This window comes from Bufo bufo, chromosome 3, assembly GCF_905171765.1.
Source record: "Bufo bufo chromosome 3, aBufBuf1.1, whole genome shotgun sequence".
NCBI lineage: Eukaryota > Metazoa > Chordata > Amphibia > Anura > Bufonidae > Bufo > Bufo bufo.
In genome coordinates, this window is record NC_053391.1 from 491,342,214 (window position 1) to 491,368,463 (window position 26,250).

The 26,250-nt window shown below is 43.3% G+C and overlaps 1 protein-coding gene across 1 annotated transcript in view; it reads right to left on the reverse strand.

The window, feature by feature from the left end:
* The window catches only part of GPC6 (glypican 6), a 1,575,810-nt gene that overhangs the window by 92,101 nt on the left and 1,457,459 nt on the right, over positions 1-26,250 (reverse strand). The window contains exon 9 of the mRNA XM_040422335.1: positions 5,467-5,496. Coding sequence (XP_040278269.1) covers positions 5,467-5,496 — 30 coding nt within the window. The remainder of the gene's footprint in view (positions 1-5,466; positions 5,497-26,250) is intronic.

Consider the following 26,250-nt stretch of genomic DNA (forward strand, 5'->3'; position numbering starts at 1 on the left):
AATTGTCTCTGAGGAATAGAATGGTATCCGCTGTCGTTCACCTGAAAAAAAACCTTAGAAATGACTAACTCTTTTATGTAGCGTTTGGTTAGAACGGAGATTTTTTAGTTTTTCTATTGGAGATTATCTTAGAAGATTCAGCTAAAGCAGCAGGTATCTCATTATATGATGACCCCGGATAAGCAACAAGAGCTATATATAACAAAACTTTAGCATTAAAAATAATGGTAATATGGATGTCAGTTTTCAAACATTTTTAAATTTCTTATCTTTCCTCATATAGGTAATAAATAGCAATGACTGTACAATTAAAATGGTAACCTTACATATTGCTATACTACCTGCCATAAAGAGCAGATAAAGAAGTCCATCATACATTAAGATATAATTTTTTTTTAATTTCCCCTACATATTATGCACACAAACACACCCTTATGGAAATTTTGGCCACCAGTTTGGCCACCCATTGTCAAATTACAGGTTACCATCAGTCATATCAGTCAGCAATTGAAAAGTCAGTGAAACCTCTTTGTATTCTGGCTTTGAATTATGTCTACTGCTCACAAGCATTTTTTTTTAGATCAAACCACATATTTTTTTTATATTATTCTAATGCTTTGCATCCCTGAGTAGTTCAGTCATAGAATTTTGTCAGAAATCCAACCAGATTCCATATGATTAGGGTCAACATTCCAACACAATGATTCCCAATCAAATCCAATTTACCCTCAAACAACCTATAATCTCCACTCCCACCTCTACCTCTAATAACCTTGGTGGGGGATCAGACAAAGCATTCTAGTGCTTTGTTTTTTGTTAAATGTTGAGTTGTACCCCATACCAAGTGTCTTCGAATGTTTGTATGTATTATTGATATTTTATTTCTAATATGGTTTATTTGAATTTCAGGTATGCACACATATATGTATCCCCTTGTTGCTATGGTTAAAAGCTGATCTGATATAGCTGACAGAACAATTTACTCCACTTTGAAGTACTGAATTCTGTTTCTATCCTTGGAGAACAGCTTACAGATGGTTCAGTGCACAATTACCTGACGTATACATAGCAGTGAAAAGATACCAAATGTGAGTTGATTTTCAATTTCACTTATCGACCAAGTGTCTTTAAGCTGCTGTACACAGGTAGCCATCCTGTGAAAAAATGTCAGCTCTTGCTAGTGCAGTCCTCATTATTACCACTGATTACTTTTCCTATGGAACAACAACATTCTTTTGAGACCTAGGAGTATGTTTTCAGATGAGATATTTGTTGCAGACATTTCTGTGACTTAAAATGAGTCACTGTAGTTTCCCACAATTTTATATAATATAGAATGGTCTACAAACTATGTTACTACAGTATGTTACTGTGTTACAAACTAGCAAATTTCTAAATCGCTTTATTTTAAAAAAAAATCTGCCTGTATCCAATTGAAAAAAGCTGTAGTCATGGCAACTAGGGGTCTCACTTTCACTTAACTTGCAGTCCACTGCCTATTGTCCAGCAAGATCTATCACTAGTAACAGGGACACAAAAGACAGCTCACAGTAAATCAAAATTCGCTGAGCCTGATGAAAGAATTGATTCTACGCCGTTTTTGAAGGTTATAGGAGCCTCCTATGTGTTTGTAACTTCTTTATCTGTTCTTTGAGCTATAGAGCAGAAAACCAAATAGGGGGGAGTAAGACAAAGTACATCACAGCTATAGATTGCTGGCAGATTTCACAGAAGGGAGACACCCCCTGCTTCTGAGTGAAATGCATCTAGCTGTGCAACTGAAACAGGGAATAATATGGCTAAAAAAGGGAAGGCTAAAAAAATCTTCACAGTTATGATAGTACAAAGAAGCAGTCATTATACAAACCTTTCTTTTGAAAACTGAGGTACACTTTAAAATTTGATCCCTAATTGTGAATGAGGTTGTTACTGGAGTTTCTTAGTTACTATTCATGTCAACTCTTCTGGAACATACAGGAGACTCCTGGAAAAAGTAAGACCTTCCAGACTCGCAGATGAGTTGGCAAATCTCCTGAGCAGCATGTGAAGAGCAGCTTTCTTCCAGATGCTTCATCAGTCCTGATGTCCTAAGAGCAGGACATGCTGCAAAATGTGACAGGGTTCATCATGAAATGGACAGAGCCTATGTGGACTCCGCTACTTTGCAAGAACACCTGAATTGACTAGGGCAAGTACTCGAGTGACTGCGAGCCCATGGCCTAAAGGTAAAGCCAAAGAAGTGTCATCTCTTCAAGAGGGAGATCGAGTACTTGGGCCATACGGTGTCCCAAGACAGAGTGCTGCCGTCCCAAGACAAAGTGGCTGCAATACGACAATGGCTACTGCCCAGAACACTGTGGGAGCTGAAGACCTTCCTTGGACTTACCAGGTAATGGTGCAAGAGAAATGGCCCAGAGGCAAGTTGAGCCAGCGTTGGGAAGTACAGCCATACAAAGTGATCAAGAGAGTGTACCCCAATTATCCGGTCTACGAAGTATGGGTTGAAAATTAGGAGTTTGACTCAAGGACTCTACATAGGAATATGCTATGGTCATGCCAGTCTGAAGATCCCACACCTGCTCAGAGGACACCTCCTTCTGTCCCGTCCTCAGACTTTATTATCCCTGATGAAAACAATAGTGAAGACTGGTGGGCCGTTCCTAACACTGAGGAAAGTTCCCAGGCCGCAGGTGATGAAGCTACTGCCACAGAAGCAGTACCGGCTCGCAATGAGGAGGAACCCTCGACCATACCTGAATCTCCTACTGCAGTGGATGACTCTAGCTTGGCAGCTCCCAGTGGGGAGAGTCCGGTCTTAACAGATAGTCAAGACCTCCGGAGATCCAGTAGGCTTACTGCAGGGGTTCCACCAAACAGGTACGCTGACGATAAGTTATTTTGGTCCACCTGTATGTATTGTGGACAATGTTGTACTGCTGTTTAGAAGTTGTATTAACCATTCATTTTTTCATGGTCTATATAGCAAGGCCAAGGAATGACACCTTTAAGTGGGGAGGCATGTAAGGGTCAGCCCCTAGAAGTATTTAAAGGGAACCTGTCATGTGGATATTTGATTATAATCTAACTAATTATATACAATCATTAACTACTAAAAAGTACCTTAGATGTATTCAATTACTGGTGTGACAGATGGTTACCTCATAATATACACACAAAGATGCCGCATGCTAATGAGCTGATTTGAGTCCAGCGTGATGTCATTGAGTCCAGCGTATATTTAATTCAGAGCTATAGCCACTCCTCTGCCCACCTGCTGCTGATTCATATGGAAAAAAAACTGTCATTCAGCAGCAGGTGGGCGGGGAGAGTCAGGAGCTCAAAAATATTCATGACTCATCATTATCAGCTGGAGCTTTTCAATACAAGATGTTGGCAGATTGACTGGGTCAATTAAAGAAAGTGACCCAGCTTTTTGCTAAGAGAATCAGTCACTTATTTATGTTGCCCTTAGTTAGGACACCATAAAACTGGTGACAGGTTCCCTTTAAGTCGCATTTTCCAGTGATACTATTTCACACAGACTGTTATTCCTTCTTCCGGCCACAAGAGGCCACTGTGTCGCTGAGTAAGAGAGAAATGAAAGTTGTTGGTTCCAGAGGATGTAGGATGAGTTGAAGTTGCAGAGCAGAGAGAGCTGGAGTGATATGTCCTTGCTGAGGTGTACAGAGAGAGTCTGCTGTTGTGGGACAGAGCTACAGGGACTATAAAGTGATTTTTCCTGGCTGCTGTGGGACAGATCAACAGAGACTGAAAAGTGTGTTCCAGAGGAGCAAAGTGTTCAATTCAGAGACCTGTGACAGGACGGGTTACTCCTGTCAGAGCTCAACTATGTGGATGCCTGCACCTGCAATCTAGAGAGAGAGAGGAAAAGACCGCGCTGGGACAAGCAAGCGACCGGATCAGGAGCCAGACTGCACTTGCCTTCACGTGCCAGACCAAAACAAGCAGAACTGTGAGTGTGCACCGGTGCTAATCTGTGGTAGGACATAGAGCAGGAGACTTAGTAAGTGCGTTTGAGAAACATGCCCTGGTTAGCAGGGACAGACAGTAGAATATTAGAGGAGAGTAGCTTGCATTTTTTTTGTGTTTGCTGTTTAGAGCGCATTTTGTTTGGATGAAAAGTTCAGTTATCCTTCCTGTAGATTTATGTAAACCTGATTACACTGTTTCTGTCCTTTGTCAATTGCGCCTCTGGTGCATCGGCACAATACTGTTAATACGATTTTCCGGACGTTATTCTTTGCCCTTTAATAAAGCGGGTATCTGCTTCAGCCTCCTTGTCTGCTGTACTGTATTTGAATCCTGCCCTGCGGTCTTTTTATCCCCTGACCGCTACATCTAGTAGATGTGTATGTAACATACCAAGAAGTTAGTCATTGTATTTTATTGAGTAGGTTTGGAACACCTTTTTAGATCAATTGTTCAGGTACCAAAGTGGTGTAGGACCATGATCTGCATCAAGATCATCATCTGATAAACAGCCAGGACATTAGAAAATCCTGTGTGCTGTCATTTTAAATCTGGTTGCACACAAATGCCTCCAGAGCACCATATGCAGCAGAATGCCCACAGCATGGCTTCATTGTACAAGTGGCCATGCAGCAAATAAATGAAGCGAGACAAATTCAGGCAGTCCAAGTAAACTGTAAGGAGAGATGTATCAACATAAAAAATATCAGATTCCGCCTCTAGTTTTTCATAGTTCCTTTGGAAATTGGAACTAGTGAGTTGATTGCCTTCCAGGGCAACTACTCTGCTCTTCCTCTGTACCAGCTTCGGCACACCACATCTCTCCCAATGTCTTTGCAAGGCAAGGAAATCTCTGCTTGCTTGCCTGTACATAGAAAATTGCATATTTTTGCACTGTCCCACTGAAATAACATGGTGAACAATTGGCAGATCAGTACCCAGTGGGTATAGTGTAGGCTTTTCACCTATCAAACATTGTATGAGCTCATTGCTGCTCCATGCAAAACAATATGTCCATGATGAAACCACTTGTCTCAGTGAGAAGGAAACAAAACGAGAGGTTATGTGTTTCATATATAACAATCTGTTTTTATTCTCCAGACATAAAACATCTCTGTATGACAGATGTGCACTTTGCCAATACAGGACAATCTGCCAAATTAATATGCAAAGTTGATAATGTTGTCCCTTCACTTTATTTACCAGTCAATTTCGTGCAAACATCTGGAAGAGCAGTTATTAGATCCCATCATTAACAAGAAAGTAGCCATGTTTCCAGTAAATAAGACATTTATGATGGGATGAGCTCAACGCGTCTTAGTAGCAGATGTTTATACGCTCATTAAAATCCTATGATGTTTTCCGCTGTCTCTAATTCTTGGAAGGGTGGGGACTCTGGTACTTCAGAGTAATCACATTTACTGGAAACTCTACACACATTACAACTCAACTGATGCTGGATAGTTAAAACCTTACCCCGTACTGCATTGTCCTCCATATTGTCCTCTTTAGAAGCATGCAATGGATAAAAGAGAAGAAAATGAGAGGTTAATAGCAAATAATATGCCTATAGAGCTAAGCATGCTACATGTTATAACGGCATGATCTTACCTACAACCATCAGATATTAGAAGTCATTAGTGTGAATACACAGGGCAGCTGGACACAGATGTCTGGTTGCTATGATTAGGCCTCATGCACACGAGAGTGAATAATAGCCGTGTGACGGCCGTCTAAGTAACGACTGTCACACGACCATTTTTAGCACCAATAAAAGTCTATGGGGCTATTCACATGGCCGCTCTTTCAACGGCCAGTGAATAGCGTCCAGCCAAAAATAGGACATGTCCTATTTTTGGCCGTTTTCACGGTCAGATGGACCCATTGAAATCAATGGGACTGTTTTTAACGGCCGATTGACAAGTGTGCACCAATCTAATGGCTGTTAAAAACTGGTACACTTTACCCAGGAGGGGTTAAAAAAAAACTCACCTCATCCACTTGCTCGCAGTGCGGCAGTCTCTTTTCTCTTCAGGACCTGCCGAAGGACCTGCGATATGCGTGTTGACGCAACTACGTGGGAGTGTGCACCTTTGGCAGGTCCCGTTCAGTGAAGAGAGAAGAGACTACTGCAGCACGAGCAAGTGGATAAGGTGAGTTTTTTTTTGTAAAATAAAAAAAAAATGGGCCATTATGGGGGCTTTATTTAAACCATGGGGGAAATTATTTAAGATGGGGCCCTACATTGGGGGCATTATTAAAGCTGGGGACATTAAAAAAATAATTCCTACACTATGACATTATTTAAAAAAAATAATCATACACTACGGGGACATTATTTTAGCTGGAGGCCTATTATTAAAGCTGGGGGCAATATAAAAAAATTATTTACACCTTGGAAGACATTATTTTAGCTGGGGCCAAAATAGGGGGCATTATTAAAGCTGGGGGCAGTAAAAAAAAATTCTTACTCTATGGGGGAAATTATTTTAGCTGGGGGCCTACATGGGGGCATTATAAAAGCTGGGGGCAGCAAGAAAAAAAAAATCCTACACTATGGGGGACATTATTTTAGCTGGGGGCCTACCATCCTGTGGGTGTTCTCAGAAGGGTGGGTCTAGAAATAACTGCCAAACAAATTCATCCATTTTTCATGTCTGTTTTCAAAGGACATGAAAAACTGATGCGAAACGGATACAAAACGGACATTAAAACTGACACACGGCCAGAAAATGGATGCACAAACTGATGCAAAATGGCCATGAAAAACATGGGTGGGTTAACATCACGTTTTATGCTTCCGTTTGACTGTACACGGAAAAAAATGATACAAAAACGCAGCACACCACATTCTTGTATCCTGCACAGTCCAGTGAAAAAAAAAAAATTTTTTTTTTACTATGGTAAAAAAAGTATACTTTTTTTTTTTTTACAATGGAACTCTATGTGAATGGATGCCACTGTATATCTGAGGCATCCATATAACGTATATGTTTTTTGTATACGTTAAACTGAAAGGGAAATGTGATGTGAACCCAGCCTTAGGGCTCATGCCCACGAACGTAAGGGCTCCGTGCCTGTGCTGCGGACCGCATATGGCGGTTCTGCAATACACGGGTCACCAGCAGTGTGCATTTCGCATCACGGATGCGGACCCATTCACTTGAATAGGTCCACAAATCCAGAGATGCGGTTCTGAAGCATGAATTGGAACCCCACGGAAGCACAACGGAGTGCTTCCGTGGTGTTTCTGCAAAAAAGTAGTGCATGCACTTTTTTGCGGTGCGGACCGTAGGATGCAGATCACGGACCCCATTCAAGTGAATGGGTCCGCGATCCGCATGCGGCTGTCCCACGGTCGTGGGCATGAGCCCTTACAGAGCTCCACTGGATTTTGAAATGCTGGGTTCTGTTTGATGACCTCTAGAATATTAGCAGCTCCTGATTATAGCTTGTCCCACATAACTTTTTCTATCCTAAGCCTAGTGCCACCCGCTAGTCACAGACCTTTGCAGGGGTTTATGAATAGGTTTGTAGCATTTTAAGGGATGCAACTCAGGCCCCGTAGAATGTATGCGAATGGGCTTTACCAAAATCCTATATGCATGCTGCAGACTCAAATCTACAGCATGCCATATCTATTGCAGATTTTTCTCTGCACTTGCTATGCAGTGGGTAACATCAGCAACACATGCATATTCACAGTAGATTTTTAGAATAGTCTAAGGCAGTGATAGCTAACCTCCGGCACTCCAGCTGTGGTGAAACTATGACTCCCAGCATGCTTCATTCAGTTCTATGGAGTTCTGAGAGCAGCCAAGCAAGCATGCATTTTGGGAGTTGTACAGATGTAGTAGAGTTAACGCACATGCTTTCTGAGACGTGTTATCTAAACTAAATGCGTTAAGCAAACACCTTCAATTGCTTTTAAATGGCTTTTGTTTCAAGATAACGCGATGAGTTAAAGGGTTTCTATCACTTCGTTTGACATATTTAGCTGTCAGACACTAGCGATCCGCTAGTGTCTGCTCTAACAAACCATCCTAATATGATAGGTTTTGGGGCAGCCGTTTCGCTAAAAAAAGAACTTATATCTATATGCTAATGAGCCTCTAGGTGCTATGGGGGCGTCATTAGCACCTAGAGGCTCCGTCTACCTTCATAAACTGCCGCCGCCCAGCGCGTCCCTCCAGCCCGCCCATCTCCTGCTGAATGCGATCCTTCCCGTGCGCGTCTCTGTTCGGCGCATGCGCAGTGAATGTCTGACCGCTTCCCTGCTAAGACATCTCTACTGCGCCTGTTCCTCGGAGCACTATGATGTCATCGGCGCAGGCGCAGTGGAGATGTCTGAGCAGGGAAGCGGTCAGACATTCACTGCGCATGCGCCGAATACATACGCTCACGGGGAGGATTGCATTCAGCAGGAGATGGGCGGGCTGGAGGGACGCGCTGGGCGGCGGCAGTTTATGAAGGTAGACGGAGCCTCTAGGTGCTAATGACGCCCCCATAGCACCTAGAGGCTCATTAGCATATAGATATAAGTTCTTTTTTTAGCGAAACGGCTGCCCCAAAACCTATTATATTAGGATGGTTTGTTAGAGCAGACACTAGCGGATCGCTAGTGTCTGACAGCTAAATATGTCAAACGAAGTGATAGAAACCCTTTAAGAAATTTGAGTTAAGAGTTTGTGTGTTAACCCTGCTACATCTGTATTTTTACCACAGCTGGAGTGCCAGAGGTTAGCCATCACAAGTCTAAGGGCTCTTTCACACGAGAGTGTCCCTTGCAGGAATCATGCCTCGTGCGATAGAGGGATCATGTGTTCTGGACTTAGAAAGCACACGGCATAATCATGATTGATAACACTGTGCCTCTGCCTGACCTTTCTGTAACAGAATCACACTGACAGCTTTATGTCAGGAAGGTCACACAGAGGCACAGTCTTATCAATCATGATAATGTCATGTGCTTCTGTAGTCCAGATCGCACAATCCCACTCTCACATGGAGTGTGATTCCTGCAAGGGGCACACTCATGTGAAATATCCCTAAGGCCTCATGCACATGGCCGTATTGAATGGGTCCGCAATCTGGAACTGCGGTGCGGAACGGAGGCACGGAACTCCACGGAAGTCCGTAGTGTTTCTGTCCGTTCCTCCGCACTGCAAAAAAATAGAACATGTTCTATTTTTTTTTACGGTGCGGAAAATTCACAGACCCATTTAAGTTGAATGGGTCTTGATCCGTCCCGGCCTCCGCATGGATGTTGCCTGTGCATTGGGGACCGCAAACTGCTGTCCCCAATCATGGAACGACCGCACAACAGTCGTGTTCATGAGGCCTAAGGGTGTTATCACACGCATCAAATGGAACCAGTTTTGCAGAGCACGGGTAACAGCATGCACGTTTTACCACCTAATGCTGCGGTTTTGCAGTGCAGTATTGGCAGCACATCTTCTACCAGTGAGTGAGTGCCTTTAGCAGCCATGCAACCAAAAACTGAAGTACAAAACAGCAGAACGCATGGTAAAGAGTGTGCGATAATTGTGTGGTAGTGTGGCACAATACCAATGCCACCTGGTATGTGTGAAAACACTCTAACTGTAAGCCCTTCGGTTGTCCCCTCATTAGGATTCTGTTTAGCTGTTTCAGGGAAAGATAGCTGACTCTCATCTGGCAAGTCTGCTCGTCATCCAAACTCTCGAAAACCTGGGTGACAGACAACCCAAGTAAGCTATAATGACATCGTTTTTGTTGTCACCCAGACTTATGACAAAGAGGTGATTGATCAGAATATTTAACAAATGCTATGAGAGGACAACTCAAGGACTATACTAGAGGTAATTACACATTAACTCTTCAGTGACTACTTTGACTAGAATCGTTTTTAGCAATTCTGTGTATCTGGTGAGTTCATAGCCTTAAATTTTTTATTTGTCGGGCTAAGGGCGCATTCACACGACCGTAGTGTTTTGCGGATTCACCATTTGCGGACCGCACATGGCCGCCACTATCATAGAAAATACCTATTTTTGTACGCAATTGTGGACGCAATTACGCTATATGTTTTGCGGGGCCATTGAAATGAATGGGTCCGCACCTGTTCCGCAAAATTGTGGAATGGATGCGGACTCATTGATTGGGTCATGTGAATGAGCCCTAAGGCTAGATTCACACCAGCGCTAAAATGTTCATTGCCGGAAATCGCTGGAGCACCTCGAGGCCCCATTAACTATAGTACACAGCCTGTTTCTGGCATCAGTACCGACATACAACCTGACAAATACCGCTGCAAACATTGTCCGGCTAAATCCCGCCAATAATGCCAGAAATAGGCCAGATCCCTGTCAGGTCTCATTGTAGTCAATGTTCTACAGCGGGGAAAGGTATCTGGTTATGGCAGATATGTTGAACTCCGGAATTCTGTTCCTCTATCAGAACAGCCTCTGCCAGAATATTTTAGCTCTAGTGTGAAACTAGCAGCCTAATCTACAAATATTGGTGCAGTACAGTTTAATAACTGGGCTTTTCATAGTATCCCTGATAACTAGAAATGCAGCCTTCTCTTGGTAGACTAGTCACAGGCATTGCTGGTCTAGGTGTGCCTAGACCCAGCAGCTATGCCATGTAGAGGGCACCTTCCTCTATTCTATACTCAGTGCACAAAACCAGATTAGGCTCCTTTCACGTTAGCGTTAGCAGGGTACGGCAGGCTTTTCCGGGGAACAGCCTGCAGGATCCATACTAACGCTAGCCCATGTGTGCCGCCGGAAGTCAGCTCTGGCCCAATTAACTATAATAGGGACAGGCGGGAGATGCGGCTGCAGCCCGGCAAACATGTCGAGAGGCAGCTGGACAAAAACGGAAGCTTGTTTGCCGTGCTGCGGCCAGAACTCTGGCCCGTGCCCATTATAGTGAATGGAGCTGGAGCGGACTTCTGGCGGCACACATGGGCTAGCATTAGTACAGATCCGGATCTGTACTAACGCTAGCCCATGTGTGCCGCCAGAAGTCCGCTCCAGCTCCATTCACTATAATGGACCCTGCTGCCGGACCCTGCTAACGCTAATGTAAAAGTAGCATTTGTGTATCGTGTGAAGTGAACCCCAAAACCATTGCTATTTACCTCTAATCATATCCCATATTCTGCCTCCGATGCATGTTATGGCACCTTATTTTGTACATGAATTGCTAGAGTTGCACTTTCCTCCTGAAGTCAATAAATCTGCTACCCAGATGCTCATATTAATAATCAGCAGGTATATGCTGAAGATTTATTTCACACATCATAGGAGCTGCACTTGTTTGCGGTGATTTATTTGCAGTAGACATCGATTAGTAAATAAGCAACTGCATTTTTAATGACATAGCATCATGGTGATAATTATACCTATCACCGCTAATGCGCACGGACTAGACATGGAAAGAAAGTCTAGGAAATAAAATTTTAATAAGGAATAAAACTTTTAAAGAGTAACTACCATTTTTTTCTTCTAAGGCTTAGGGACAGAGATATGGAACATTCTTCTAATGTGCTTTATTTAGAGAACTTGTACATTAAGGCTACATGCACACGAACGTGCTTTGGCTCCGCATCTGAGCCGCATTTTTTGCGGCTCGGGTGCGGACCAATTTACTTCAATGGGGCCGCAAAATATGCGGACAGCACTCCGTGTGCTGTCCCCATCTCCCCATCCGTTGCTCTGTTCCCGCTAGCCCCACAAAAAAAATGGAACATGTCCTATTCTTGTCCATTTTGCGGACAAGGATAGGCATTGTTACAATGGATCCGCAAAAAAAAACGGATGCCATACAGACGTCATCCTTTTTTTTGGAAAATTCGCAATTTGCGGACCACAAAATACATACGGTCGTGAGCATCTAGCCTTATGAGAAAACTTTCCCTGAAATGTCCCTTAGCAGAACTCTCTAAGAGGATGTTCACACGACAGATTTTGAAAACACGCTGAATATGAATTTTTTCAGCATGTTTTTGTTTGTGTTGGTTGGATGTGTTTTTTTGACGCGTCTTTTCTTCTTCTTTTTTTTTTAACCAATGGGTGCTCAAAACAAAGCTTTATTTTCAACTCAAGTTTTTTGGCATGGATCCAAACCAAAAAAATACAGGAAAACGCACAAAAAAAATGCATGGATTTACATGGAGCTGCTTTTTTTTAGTTTCCCATTCATTTCAATGGGAGATTCAGTGCTGCCTCTCATTGAAATAAATCAGATGCTGTTTCGAGGCATTTTTGTAGCTGATTTCGAGGCAGAAATGCTTCAAAATCAGCCACAGAAAACTCAGTGTGAATTGGCCCTAAATGAAGTTGCTATGGTATATCTGTCTTCACAGTACAGGGCAGCGCTGTCTGTGAAGATAGCTGGGGTTAATTCTTTTTCCCTCACTGCTCACTCCTATATAGAAGTGAACATAAGTACTATGGGGGTCACTTACTATCAGATATACGCCAGATTGCAGCGCAAAAGTGTCATTTACAGTAATGATGTCATTCTATCTGTCAGAGTGGATGTTGGGCCCCATTAAGGCCCAAGTGTAACTGTCATATTGACACCCCTTACAGTTAACCCCATGTGAGCTGGTATAATCTAAATTCTAAATGCAGCAATACGCTCCATTTTGCACAGAGTGATGATCAGCTAAATGATCACTATTCGGGTGCATTCACATGACAGTAAAAAATACGGATGACATCCGCGTGGCGTTCGTGCTGCATCGTTTTTTTTGCAGACCGATTCTCACAATGCGTATTCTTGTCTGCAAAACAGACATGAATAAGATCTTCTCTCTCTTTTGTGGGATTGCGGAACAGACATACGGATGAGGACAGCACACGGTGTGCTGTCCGCATTTTTTACTGACCCATTGAAATTCATGGGTCCGCATCCAATCCGCAAAAAAAAAGCAAATCAGATCCAGATCAAAAATACAGTCGTGTGAACGGGGTCTTACTCTTATTTCAAATTACGACCCCTATTTTTCAGCTAGTCACATCTTGTCTGCAGTCAAAAAAATTATTACTTGATGCGCTGCTGACATAATAATATAGAATGTATGAGAAGAGGGGGGTTATGAATGATTGTATTAACGATCTCTTGATCAACTCCTTCCAACTACTGTAAAGTGAAAATGAACATTATAATGGGTGCCAATCAACTTGCATATCATCGATCAGCCCTTGTTAGAGACAAAAAATCTGCCCTAAGGGAGTTATGTCAAGATATAATAATTGAGCAAACCAGTCTTGTTCTCATTAGAAGGATATCATTTGCAGTATACAAGAAAAGGATAAATCCAGACTCTTTGTCTAAGGCCTCTTTCACACGGGCGTCACATTTTGGCTCAGGATGCGTCCCGGGTGCATTGCGGCAAACCCGCGCAAGTCGGTATGCAATTGCAGTCAGTTATGACTGCGATTGCGTTCCGTTGTTCAGTTTTTATCGCGCGGGTGCAATGTGTTTTGCACGTGCGTGATAAAAAACTGAATGTGGTACCCAGACCCGAACTTCTTCACTGAAGCTCAGGTTTGGGTTCAAGGTTGTGTAGATTGAATTATTTTCCCTTATAACATGGTTATAAGCGAAAATATTAGCATTCTTAATACAGAATGCTTACTAAAATAGGGCTGGAGGGGTTAAAAAAATAAATAAAAATTTAACTCACCTTAATCCACTTGTTCGCGCAGCCCGACTTCTCTTCTGTCTTCTTTCTTCAGGACCTGGGTAAAGGACCTGTGGTGACGTCACTGCGCTCATCACATGGTCCATCACATGATCCATCACCATGGTGATGGATCATGTGACGGACCATGTGATGAGCGCAGTGACGTCACCACAGGTCCTTTTCCTCCTGCACAGCAAAGAAGAAGACAGAAGAGAAGCCGGGCTGCGCGAACAAGTGGATTAAGGCGAGTTAAATTATTATTATTTTTTTTAACCACTCCAGCCCTATTGTACTATGCATTCTGTATTAAGAATGCTATTATTTTCCATTATAACCATGTTATAAGGGAAAATTATATAATGATCGGGTCCCCATCCCGATCATCTCCTAGCAACCATGCATGAAAATCGCACCGCATCCGCACTTGCTTGCAGATGCTTGCGATTTTCACACAGCCCCATTCATTTCTATGGGGCCTGCGTTGCGTGAAAAACACACAAAGTAGAGCATGCTGCGATTTTCACGCAACGCACAAGTGATGTGTGAAAATCACCACTCATGTGCACAGCCCCATAGAAATGAATGGGTCCGGATTCAGTGCGGGTGCAATGCGTTCACCTCACACATTGCACCCGCGCGGAAATCTCGCCCATCTGAAAGAGGCCTAAAGATTCCTTCTTCTGTTAAAATCAGAGAGTCTGGTTACTACTACATGTCTGGAGAACTATGCACCTACCCAGTCATCAAGTCTTTATATATATATATATATATATATATATATATATAACATAAATAAAGTAAGAAAACTGTATATCATTATCTCATTAATCTCATCAGAGAAAAAAAAATCTACATTTAGGCTGGTATCGCACACATAATTTTTTTCAGGGGGAGGTGTTTTACAGGTTTTGGTAACTTTTGTTGCTGTCATTTTTAGCACCATTTTTATTTTATTTTTTAATTGGAGTTGTCCACTTTCAAAGTAGAGGCTACCGCGTCTATGGTCATTTCACACCAGGGCTTTTTGTACAGTTTTTGTACAGCATGCATGTGCTATCTAGTCACAGCAAGTGTGTCATGCCCCACTCTGACGATGTGCGGAGGTCGACCAGGATTGCAGCACGAGTTTAGTGTTTGTTTTGGAGTCGTGCTGGATCCGCCCCTCATCAGGTGCACTGGGTGGAGTTATTAGTTTAAATAGCTCCTCTGCCCAGTGCCCTGAGCGGATTATATTCATCATTGTGATCTTGGAAGCTAGGAAGGAAGGTTGGCTGTCTGCTCCAGCTCACCTCTGCCCAGTGCTCCTATTTCCCACTTCACCATCTCAGGGAATTCAGGGTTTTGTCAGCCCAGGCACGGGGACATCTCAGATCTACCTTCAAGATCTGTAGATGGGCTGAGCAGTGCAGAGAAAGAGGTCAGGGATTAGCTAGGAGGTGACCCTTCCCCTTTCTCTCGCCCAGAGCCTGGTTGGTTCGTTATCTGTCATACTGAGTGCACGCCCGCCGTGACAAAGTGCATGTGCAACGACCGGACACCCTAGGGGTGATGTGCATGAGCGTACTAGTAATAAGGTGCCGAGGATAGTAGTTCCTCATGGTTAAGTTGTCCCTTGGTGCCGACGTGCAGTGGATGGGAAGACAGCACGAAATCGCCCGTGGCACTCTCTCTTGCAGGGAACACCGGCCAGATGTTGGTTGAGGTGCCCTTGTTGGTAATTGGTGTTTAAGGTGCTTTGGTGGCTGGGCCCCTGGTTCGTGACGCCAGCACCGCATGGTGCAAATGTTGAGTTTAGTAGTGGAAATGATGAGGAGTCAGTTGTAAACCAGTTGAACCATTTACTGAAAATCAATAGTCTCTAGACAGTTGATACAGTTCTTCAATGTAAAGCTTTTTGTATAGCATAAGTAATAATAAGTTCAATTGTAATCCTATTATCAGGTAGTGGCAGTTGTCAATGGAGGGATTCTTCTACTGCTGATACTCTACAGGCAAACTGAAGATTTACTTTAAAGGGGTTCTACAGTTTGTTTTAACTGATGATCTATCCTCTGGATAAATCATCAGCATCTGACCGGGAAGGTCCGACACCTGGGACCCCCGCTGATCAGCTGTTTGAGAAGGCAGCGGCGCTACAGCAGCGCCGCGGTCTTCTCACTGTTTACCGCTGGCCCAGTGATGTCACGACTAGTATCAACTGGCCTGGACGGGGCTAAGCTCTGTTCACTTGAATGGAGCTTAGCCGCGCCCAGGACAGTTGATACTAGTCGTGACGTCACTGGGCCAGCGGTAAACAGTGAGAAGGCCGCGGCGATGGAGTGCTGCTGCCTTCTCAAACAGCCGATCGGCAGGGGTCCTGGGTGTCAGACCCCTGCAGGTCAGATGCTGATGATCTATCCAGAGGATAGTCCATCAATTAAAACAAACTGCAGAACCCCTTTAAGTTCCAACTCTAGCACTCTGGTACTGGATATGATATTAGCTTACTTTATATTTTGAGTTATCCAATAAGGGTGTTCCCCTCGCGGCAGGCAAACACTTCTGCTTCATTATTATTGCATTTGTTAGGTGTACTCTCTTAGCCTGGCCATGACCAAGGGGTAGAAATATCAGACTACATGTTGGGCGATGCCTGTTTCTCTCCTTCATACACTTGCTTTTCCTCCTCTCACTAACTATTAACTTCCTGTTCTTCTCTACAATCTGCTCTAAGCTAGACACACCCAAGCTATATACAGTACAGACCAAAAGTTTGGACACATCTTCTCATTCAAAGAGTTTTCTTTATTTTCATGACTATGAAAATTGTAGATTCACACTGAAGGCATCAAAACTATGAATTAACACATGTGGAATTATATACATAACAAACAAGTGTGAAACAACTGAAAATATGTCATATTCTGGGTTCTTCAAAGTAGTCACCTTTTGCTTTGATTACTGCTTTGCACACTCTTGGCATTCTCTTGATGAGCTTCAAGAGGTAGTCCCCTGAAATGGTTTTCACTTCACAGGTGTGCCCTGTCAGGTTTAATAAGTGGTATTTCTTGCCTTATAAATGGGGTTGGGACCATCAGTTGCATTGAGGAGAAGTCAGGTGGATACACAGCTGATAGTCCTACTGAATAGACTGTTAGAATTTGTATTATGGCAAGAAAAAAGCAGCTAAGTAAAGAAAAACGAGTGGCCATCATTACTTTAAGAAATGAAGGTCAGTCAGTCAGCCGAAAAATTGGGAAAACTTTGAAAGTAAGGGCTATTTGACCATGAAGGAGAGTGATGGGGTGCTGCGCCAGATGACCTGGCCTCCACAGTCACCGGACCTGAACCCAATCGAGATGGTTTGGGGTGAGCTGGACCGCAGAGTGAAGGCAAAAGGGCCAACAAGTGCTAAGCATCTCTGGGAACTCCTTCAAGACTGTTGGAAGACCATTTCAGGGGACTACCTCTTGAGGCTCATCAAGAGAATGCCAAGAGTGTGCAAAGCAGTAATCAAAGCAAAAGGTGGCTACTTTGAAGAACCTAGAATATGACATATTTTCAGGTGTTTCACACTTGTTTGTTATGTATGTAATTCCACATGTGTTAATTCATAGTTTTGATGCCTTCATAGTCATGAAAATAAAGAAAACTCTTTGAATGAGAAGGTGTGTCCAAACTTTTGGTCTGTACTGTATATAATGTGGTGCCAGCACCACCTAGGGGCGACTGGGTGCAATGACATTCCCAGCCTGATAATAGGAAACACCATACAATGCAAATTCATAGGCAGATGTTTAAAGAATCCCATTTACACACATAAGTGGGATGCTGCACGTGAACAGATAACTTTCATCTACTTGGCCTGTAGCTCCTGATATGGATACCCCTACACCACATGTGCTATAAGAACACTGTAACCCTTGCAGCCGCCTGTCTGCATTTTTGTTCACAGCTTTCCTTCCTTGACTTCCTAGAAAAAAGACGACTGAGGGGAGATCTAATTACTATGTATAAATATATCAGGGGGCAGTACAGAGATCTATCCCATCATCTATTTATCCCCAGGACTGTGACTGTGACGAGGGGACATCCTCTGCGTTTGGAGGAAAGAAGGTTTGTACACAAACATAGAAAAGGGTTCTTTACGGTAAGAGCAGTGAGACTATGGAACTCTCTGCCTGAGGAGGTGGTGATGGTGAGTACAATAAAGGAATTCAAGAGGGGCCTGGATGTATTTCTGGAGTGTAATAATATTACAGGCTATAGCTACTAGAGAGGGGTCGTTGATCCAGGGAGTTATTCTGATTGCCTGATTGGAGTCGGGAAGGAATTTTTTATTCCCCTAAAGTGAGGAAAATTGGCTTCTACCTCACAGGGTTTTTTTGCCTTCCTCTGGATCAACTTGTAGGATGACAGGCCGAACTGGATGGACAAATGTCTTTTTTCGGCCTTATGTACTATGTTACTATGTTACTATATATTGACCCCCAAGACCTTTGACATTAAAAGGTTAATGATTTCCTTTCTGGTAGTGTGAAATGTCCAGCATCATAAATCTTGCTCCCATATCTCCTCCACTCCAATGTCTCATATATGATACTTTGGATGGTGGACACCAAACGAAACCAGAAAGAAGATCAAACAAGTACTAATTTTGGTGAAGGGGCCTGTGGATCCCCGTAGTTTGTGGGCCCGGTTGCAACTGCTGCTACCACTAAAGTTAAGCCACTGCATGTAAGTCTATAGGAAATAGTAAACACAGCACAAACATTTTTTGGTAGTAGTATTTTTCAGTGTGTAAACATGTTGAGAAACATTGTAGCCAAAGTCAACGCCATTTTTCTGAAGCACCTCTTGCAATTTTTTTTTTTTACATAGAAATCAGATAAAGTGGGTAAGGTGGAGGGCAACGTTTTTTATTAATTTAAAAAAAATGTAAAACATAAATTCAGCAGAAGTCTGAGGCGCTGTGCTCTGCTTTGCCTGGGAATGATTATTGCATGCGTCCTGGGAAACTGGGTGAGGCACGGGGCAATACTAAGATTTGCTATGGGGTCCTATGAGATCTGTATACGCCCCTGAAGCCAATCAATAGTTTATATACAGTTAGACAAAATTGTCTGTCCCTGCACCATATTTATCATCCCGACATAGCCACTGTCATGTATCTGATGCAGATCTAAACAGCCTGTTGTTTACGTCATCTACAACCTTAGGCCTCCTGCACACTACAGGTTTTTTTTCCATTTACGGGCTGTTTTTTGCGTTCCGTATACGTAACCATTCATTTCACCAGTTCCGCAAAAAAAATTGAATGTAGTCCATATGCATTCTGTTTCCGTATTTCCGTTCTGCTGAAAGATAGAACGTCCTATTATTGCCGCAAATCAGTGGGTCCGCAAAAAAAACGGAACACATACGGAATGTACTCTGTATGTCTTCCGTATCCGTTCCGTTTTTGCGGAACCACCTATTGAAAATTTTATGCCCAGCCCAATTTTTTCTATGTAATTACTGTATACTGTATATGCCATACGGAAAAATGGAATGGAAGCAGAAACACAACGGAAACAAATAACAGAACAACGGATCCGTGAAAAACGGACCGCAAAACACTGAAAAAGCCATACGGTCGTGTGCAGGAGGCCTTAGTAAAACTTCCCCACTGTTTGTAAAAAGCATCTGAAAAACTGCACAAAAACAGCAAATAAACACAGCTGCCCTAAAAAATAAGACATACTGTTTTCCTGCCATTTTTACAGCTCAAAAAAACACCAATGCAAATTTGTTTGTGAAGGGACCGTGATGCTGTTAAAGAGTGTGAAGTACATGTACTGTACCTTGAGTACAACAATTCACCAAACATCTCTTTTTCAGGCTTCCTCTACACATTTGATTTTTTTTGCTCATAGAAATGCCAAGCATTAACGCTTCATTACCAGAGTTTTATCCCCCTTCCTTGCCAGGTCAATTTTTCAGGTGTAACTGCAAATAATTGATTACTGGTAATTTTTGAGCCAGCCTACATCTATTTGATATTATTTTTTCACAGGACACCTTAAACCTTTCTTTTATGCCATTAGATAATGGATATAATATATTTTTTTAAATTATGAAAAAAATATATTTTTCCTTTCTTATCAATAAATTTTTCTAACTATTACAAAAGGTTTCAAGACAAAACATTTCTAAAACCATTACCGTACGCTGAAAATGGATGCTATTTATGTAATTTATCTACTGGCTGGGGCGGCCGCAAGACTTCAAAAGACTGGAGTGCATTTTGGCGGTCTATTTTTCTATTGCTGGTTCTATTGCTCCGTACTGCCAGAAAATTCCTGTAAGGTGTCAGAACGTTACAAGCCTCTTTAAAGTGACTTTTTTATATTAATCTAGGGGAAATTTGAACATTTTAATTAATTTTTTATTTTTTTTTCTAAATGAAAAAATGTGTGCGATTGTATATTTTAGACCGAAAAAAAATCCTGCTAAATATAGCTAAAATGAATCCCTATAATGTAGATAAAATGAACTCCACGGCACTTTATTCACCAAATAACAGCAACGTTTCGGTCCACTCAATGGAACCTTTCTCAAGCAGTGACCTTTGTCACTGGAAGTGGTGGATCGCCTCTACAGCCGCTGGCACTTCGTTTTACTCATTTACTGCTGTGCTGCCTTCCATTTTCTCTTTTTTGTTCAATAAAATAAATACATAGATTTTTTAAATAAAAAAATGTGTGTATGTTTGTATATTTTACACACACAAATTCCACTATATTATTGCTAAAAGGAGAATAGTAAATAAAATAAAATAAATCTTTTTTTGAACAAAAAAGGGGTAGGATGTTTGTATGGGTGTGTACGTAGTCTGCTATACTACTGCTAATACTATTGCTATAACTTTTTATTTATTTTTATTTACTATTTATTAATTTTTTTACTTTTTATTTTCTTATTTTTTTAAAGTGAATTAACCCCTTCCTGCCACAGTCAAGGCAGGAAGAGGTTAATTGTCATCCTGCAGGCTGACAGTTCATTTTATAGCCAGAAGGTGACTGTCTTAAATAACAAAAAGCGCTTCCTGCCTGTTTTTACATTTTAAAGTGTAATAGGTCCTTGCAGCACAGAGCTACAAGCATCTATTACTGCCTGACGCTCCCGCGAGGCACATCTCCCTGTGACTGCAGCTGTCAGCTGGCACGGGCCGCCGGCTGATCGCTATGTAACCCAGCACTTTTATACGTCGGGTAACAGATAAGAGCCTACCACCACGACATATAAAGTTGTGCGGTGGTAGGCAAGTGGTTAATGTTGCTGACAAACAGTGCAGCTTCAGCGTAGCTATAAACCAGTTACTGCATTAACAAATATACATTCACAATGCAGTTTTTGATTGTAGCCAGCTGAAATTAATTAAATCATTTAGATGATTTCTATGACAGAACATCGGGATTTAATAAGGCTGCCAAACTGGCTAAATTGAAAACTGCGCTGTGAATGCATGTTTGTTCACCCAGAAACTGCATGTAGTCAACTGCACGCAGTTTTCAACTGCTTCGCAAATGCGCTGTGTGCTAGCATACTAATTTGATTTTTTTTGTGCATTTTTTCAGCATTGTAATACTTTAAACAGGTGTTTTTAAACTCCTAAAGATGTCTAATGGACAAAAGGCTGAAAAACCCATGCCTAGAGAATGGTACATAAAAAATAAATAGAAAAACTAAGAACACAAAAGCAAAGGCAAAAAAAGCCTTGCCTGTAGCAAATTTTATAATTCACTAAATACTTTAAAGTAGTGTGAAGCGAATCGAAGCATCCAAAGCAGAATTCGATCTGAAGTTTAGGAAAAATTCAATTTGTTGCAAAGCCGAATTTCCTTGCACTCTGTGCTAACAAATCAGATTTTTGTTGCACGTGTTACAAAGTGAAAATAAGAAGACTGGGAAATCAATATGACCCATAATGCTGTGCAGCCAGCTAATCCGCAGATAATCATCCTCTGTGATGTCACAGCCCTATAAAAAAACTTTATCCCGCGCACTCTACACCATTTCACTGTGATTAGCTTAGGGAAAGATGTGACAAGTGCTTATGTGTCAGCGACAGTGTTGCCGTAAGCTTTAAATTGTAGAATTTTGGATAGGGAGAATGCAGGATCAATGCAGGGATAGTGTAGTGAGATCGTCAGGAGAGTTTTATGACACTGCAGGAAAAGCATAGGGAGATTGCAGGGACAGTGCAGGTTGATTGTAATCGCCATATCCATCTTGTTGATCTGCTGCCACAATCCTGTATCACAGAACAAAATTATATACCCCTATTAAAAAATAACCTTTAATTAATATCGCTAAAAAATCAAATACAAAACTCCCACAATAATGTCACTTAATATTTCGTATACTAAAGGCACTACCTTATTGAATATTGGTTAATTTGGTAAATAATTATGCTGTAGCCAGGACACTATGTGTCATACATAGATGTTAGATGAACTAACCCAAGTGTGCACACTAACATCTATGTGAGGTGGCCACTGGATCTCTAACACAGTATTGTCTATATAGCCTAGTTAACCCAAGGTCCCTTGAAGAACCAGTATATCCTAGGCACTGGATAAACATGTCAGGACTAGTGTTGGGCGAGCATGCTCGGCCGAACACTGCGTGTGCTCGATCCCGATGCTCGAGTCTCCTCCCCGCACGTTTGTTAGCTGCTATTCAGCCAATAAACGTGCAGGGTAGTACTGGCACTCACTGTGATGCCGTAGCCATGTTGGTTACTGGCATTACAGTGATTAGTTGGCCGGAACGCGTCATCGGGTGCTATAAAGCACCCAATGACACGTGGTTCGGCTCAGTCTTAGTCAGGGAGAGCTGCAAAAGAAGGGACAGATAGTGTAGGGACAGGAATTATTTTTTTTTAGGCAGGGTTTAGTGTTGAAAGGTGTTAGAGACCCAATAGTACTTTTAAGGACTAGAGTTTTATCTGGTTGCAATATAAATTATTTGCGCAACCTGCGCTAAATTGCGTGCAATTGATTGGCCGCTGCTGACAGTGACACAACCTCTGCTACATCTGTTGTGTTACATTTGCACATTCTAAATATCTGTGACATTCAGCGCAATTGTTTGGCCACTGCTGACAGCTACATTACCTGCGCTACATTTCCTGTATAACGTTTGCGCATCCTAAATATCTGTGACATCCAGTGTAATATTACCTGCGCTATATCTCCTGTATAACGTTTGCAAATTCTGAATATCTGTGACATTCACAAATATTTTTGCCACTGGTGACAGCGACATTACCTGCGCTACATCTCCTGTATAATGTTTGCGCATCCTAAATATCTGTGACATTCACTTACAAAACCTGTGCTACTGTACGTGTGACATACTTGCAAGCATATATACCATTTAATATGCTCAAGGCGAGCAGTAAAGGACAGGGAAGTGGCCGTGCTGCTGAAGGTACACGCAGAGGCCGTGGTAAAAGTGTGCCTGCTGCCAGAGCACAAGAAACACACTTATCCACGATACCTAGCTTCATGTCCCAGTGTGCAGGGCGGTGCAGGACACCACTCTCGAAGTCACACCAGTGACCAGGTGGTCTGTTGGATTGCAGCAGATAATGCTTCCAGTCGGTTAAGCACCACCCTGTCTTCCACAAAGTCCAGTCTCAGTAACCAAGAGTCTGGTCAACAGAATCCTCACCCTGATCCTCCTTCCTCCCACCATGGAGAGTCTTGGCAAACAAGTGATCCCACACTCGGATATTCCGAGGAGCTCTTTTCATCACCATTCCTTGAATTGGGCTTCTCGCCAAGCCCGCTTGAAAAGGGGCATGAGGAGATCTTGTGCACTGATTCCCAAACTCTTGAGCATCCACAGTCAGAAGAAGATGACGGTGGGGTACGGCAATTAGTGTTTCACGAGGTGGATGATGATGATGAGACACAGTTGTCAATAAGTCAACCGCAATTAGTTTCTCAAGAGGTTGATGATGAGGATGAAACACAGTTGTCAATAAGTGAGGTTCTTGTTATGTCAACAAGTCAGGATGATGACCAGAGTGAGGAAACGGAAGAGGAGGTGGTGGACGATGAAATCACTGACCCAACCTGGGAAGGTGGCAAGCCGAGCAAGGACAGCAGTACAGTGGGGGAGGGATCCGCTGCACCGCAGCAGGCTGGAAAAGGCAGTGGGGTGGCAAAAGGGAGAAGGCAGGCCACACCAAACAGGCCCGCAACTGTTTCCCGGAGCACCCCCTTTGCGGCAATCTCCCTTGCCAAGGGGTAGGTGTCATTTGCAACCTGTGCCATACCAAAATGAGCAGGGGCGTGAACACTAGCAACCTCACCACCACCAGCATGATCTGCCACATGGCATCAAAGAACCCTAATAGGTAGTCCGAACGCCTGGGTCCACGATCAATGTCTGCGGGTCACACCACTGCCTCCTCTTTCCCTGTGTTACGTGCTGGCCAATCCCCTGTCCAAGACGCAGGCCCAGATGCCTCCCGCCCTTCACCTGGACCTTCGCAAGCACCATCAGCTAGCACATCCACTTCTGTGTCCCAGCACAGCTTACAGAAGTCCATACCCCAGGCTTTTGAACGAAAGTGCAGATACCCAGCCACCAACAGGCCATAGCACTAAATGCACACTTTTTAAAATTGCTGACCCTGGAAATGTTGCCATTTAGGCTTGTGGACACTGAGTCTTTCCGCAGCCTGATGGCGGTGGCCGTCCCTCGTTACTCAGTCCTCAGCTGCCACTATTTTTCCCGGTGTGCTGTCTCCACCTTACACCAGCATGTGTCCCGTAACATCACCTGTACCCTGACCAACGCAGTTATTAGGAAGGTCCACTTAACTACTGACACATGGACAAGTGCTTGTGGTCAGGGATGCTGCATTTCCCTGACGGCAAACTGGGTGAACATTGTGGAGGCCGTGAGCGAGTCATACCCTCTCATGGCAAAGGTGCTACCGACACCAAGTATTCTGGGCCCTACTTCCATCAGGATTTCCGCCACCACCTACATTAGTGGCTGAAACCCCTCTTCTCCTCCTCCACCTCCTCCTCCACTTCCACCTCTGAATTCTTATCTTGCAGCACCAGTCAGCCATCAGTCAGTAGCTGGAAGCAGTGTAGCACTGCAGTGGGGAAGCGGCAACATGCCGTGCTGAAACTAATTTGCTTAGGTGACAAACAGCACACTGCCGCAGAGGTGTGGCAAGTGTAAGAAGGTACCTGGAATCATCGTGGATGGAAGGTATCTGACACCGAGGTTCCTGGCCTCTGTGAAGTAAAAGCCGGTATTCTTATGTGTCAGCAGCAACTATTGCTAATTGACACCTTGAGATTTAGCATGGCTGTCATAGATGATCCAAGATGGCTATTACTGGGAGTAGTCAAAGTCCTCGGTGGGTGACTACTCACCATGTTCCAGGCATAAAAACCAGCCAGCACTGCCAGGTGTGGTGGATGTAGCTCCCTCTGACATTGGAGCTTAGGAGTCTGTGTGCTGTGAACTGAGGGCTGTGCTGGGATTTGAGGTTTGAGCCGGGCTGGAGGACTCAGGCCCCTCTAAAGGTGAACAGGCTGCCTATGGACTTGATGAGGTTGAACTGCTAAAAGGGTGTGAATTAACACCCAGGAGAAAAGGTGACTTATTGTTTATAGACTTTCCTTGTGTGTGAACAAACACCAAGCCACCTGCGTTTTGTGATACACCTTATCTGCATTTTGATATACACCAATGTGTGAATAAACACTGCTGTTTGATTCAAGAACTGTGTACTTTGCCTCTATACTGCATCCGCTAGTCCTAACTACCAGAGCCAATCCCCACACAGGGTATAAGGGACCAGACTGAGCTGTGGCTCTTGCCACTCAACCTACAACCAGGCATGGTTGTGTCTGATAATGGCCGTAACTTGGTGGCGGCTTTGGAACTCGGCAAGCTCACACACATACCATGCCTAGCCCATGTGTTCAACCTAGTGGTTCAGCTGTTTCTCAAAACCTACCCCAATTTGCCTGAGCTACTGGTGTGCCATTTCAGAAAGTCTTCTACAGCTGCCGCCGGTCTGGCAACGCTGCTGCAGCAGCGCTTGCAATTGCCAGCTCACCAACTGTTGTGCGACGTGAGCATGTTCTGGAACTCCATGTTCCACATGTTGGTCAGGCTTTGTGAGCAGCAGAGGGAAGTAGTGGAATACCAGCTGCAACATGTTCGTCGCCTTTCCAGTCAGCTTCCGCTCTTCACAAGCGACGCTTTGCATGTGGAAGAGGTGGAAATGGGGGAAGACAGTACACAGGGTGATAGCCAGACCACCCTCAGTTCGTCTTCTCAGCGTAAATTGGATGATGATGATGAGGAGCAGGAGACGGTTGCCTCCGCTACAGAGGGTAGTACCCATAGCAGGTTTATTCCATCTGTTCAGTGTGGATGGGCCAAAGAGGAGGAAAATGATGAGGAGATTGAGAGTCATCCTTCTGATTACTGGTTGTTCACCCTTATAGACCCCCGCTACAAAGAGAAGTTCTCATCTCTCATTCCTGTGGTGGAGAGGACTAGCAAAATGG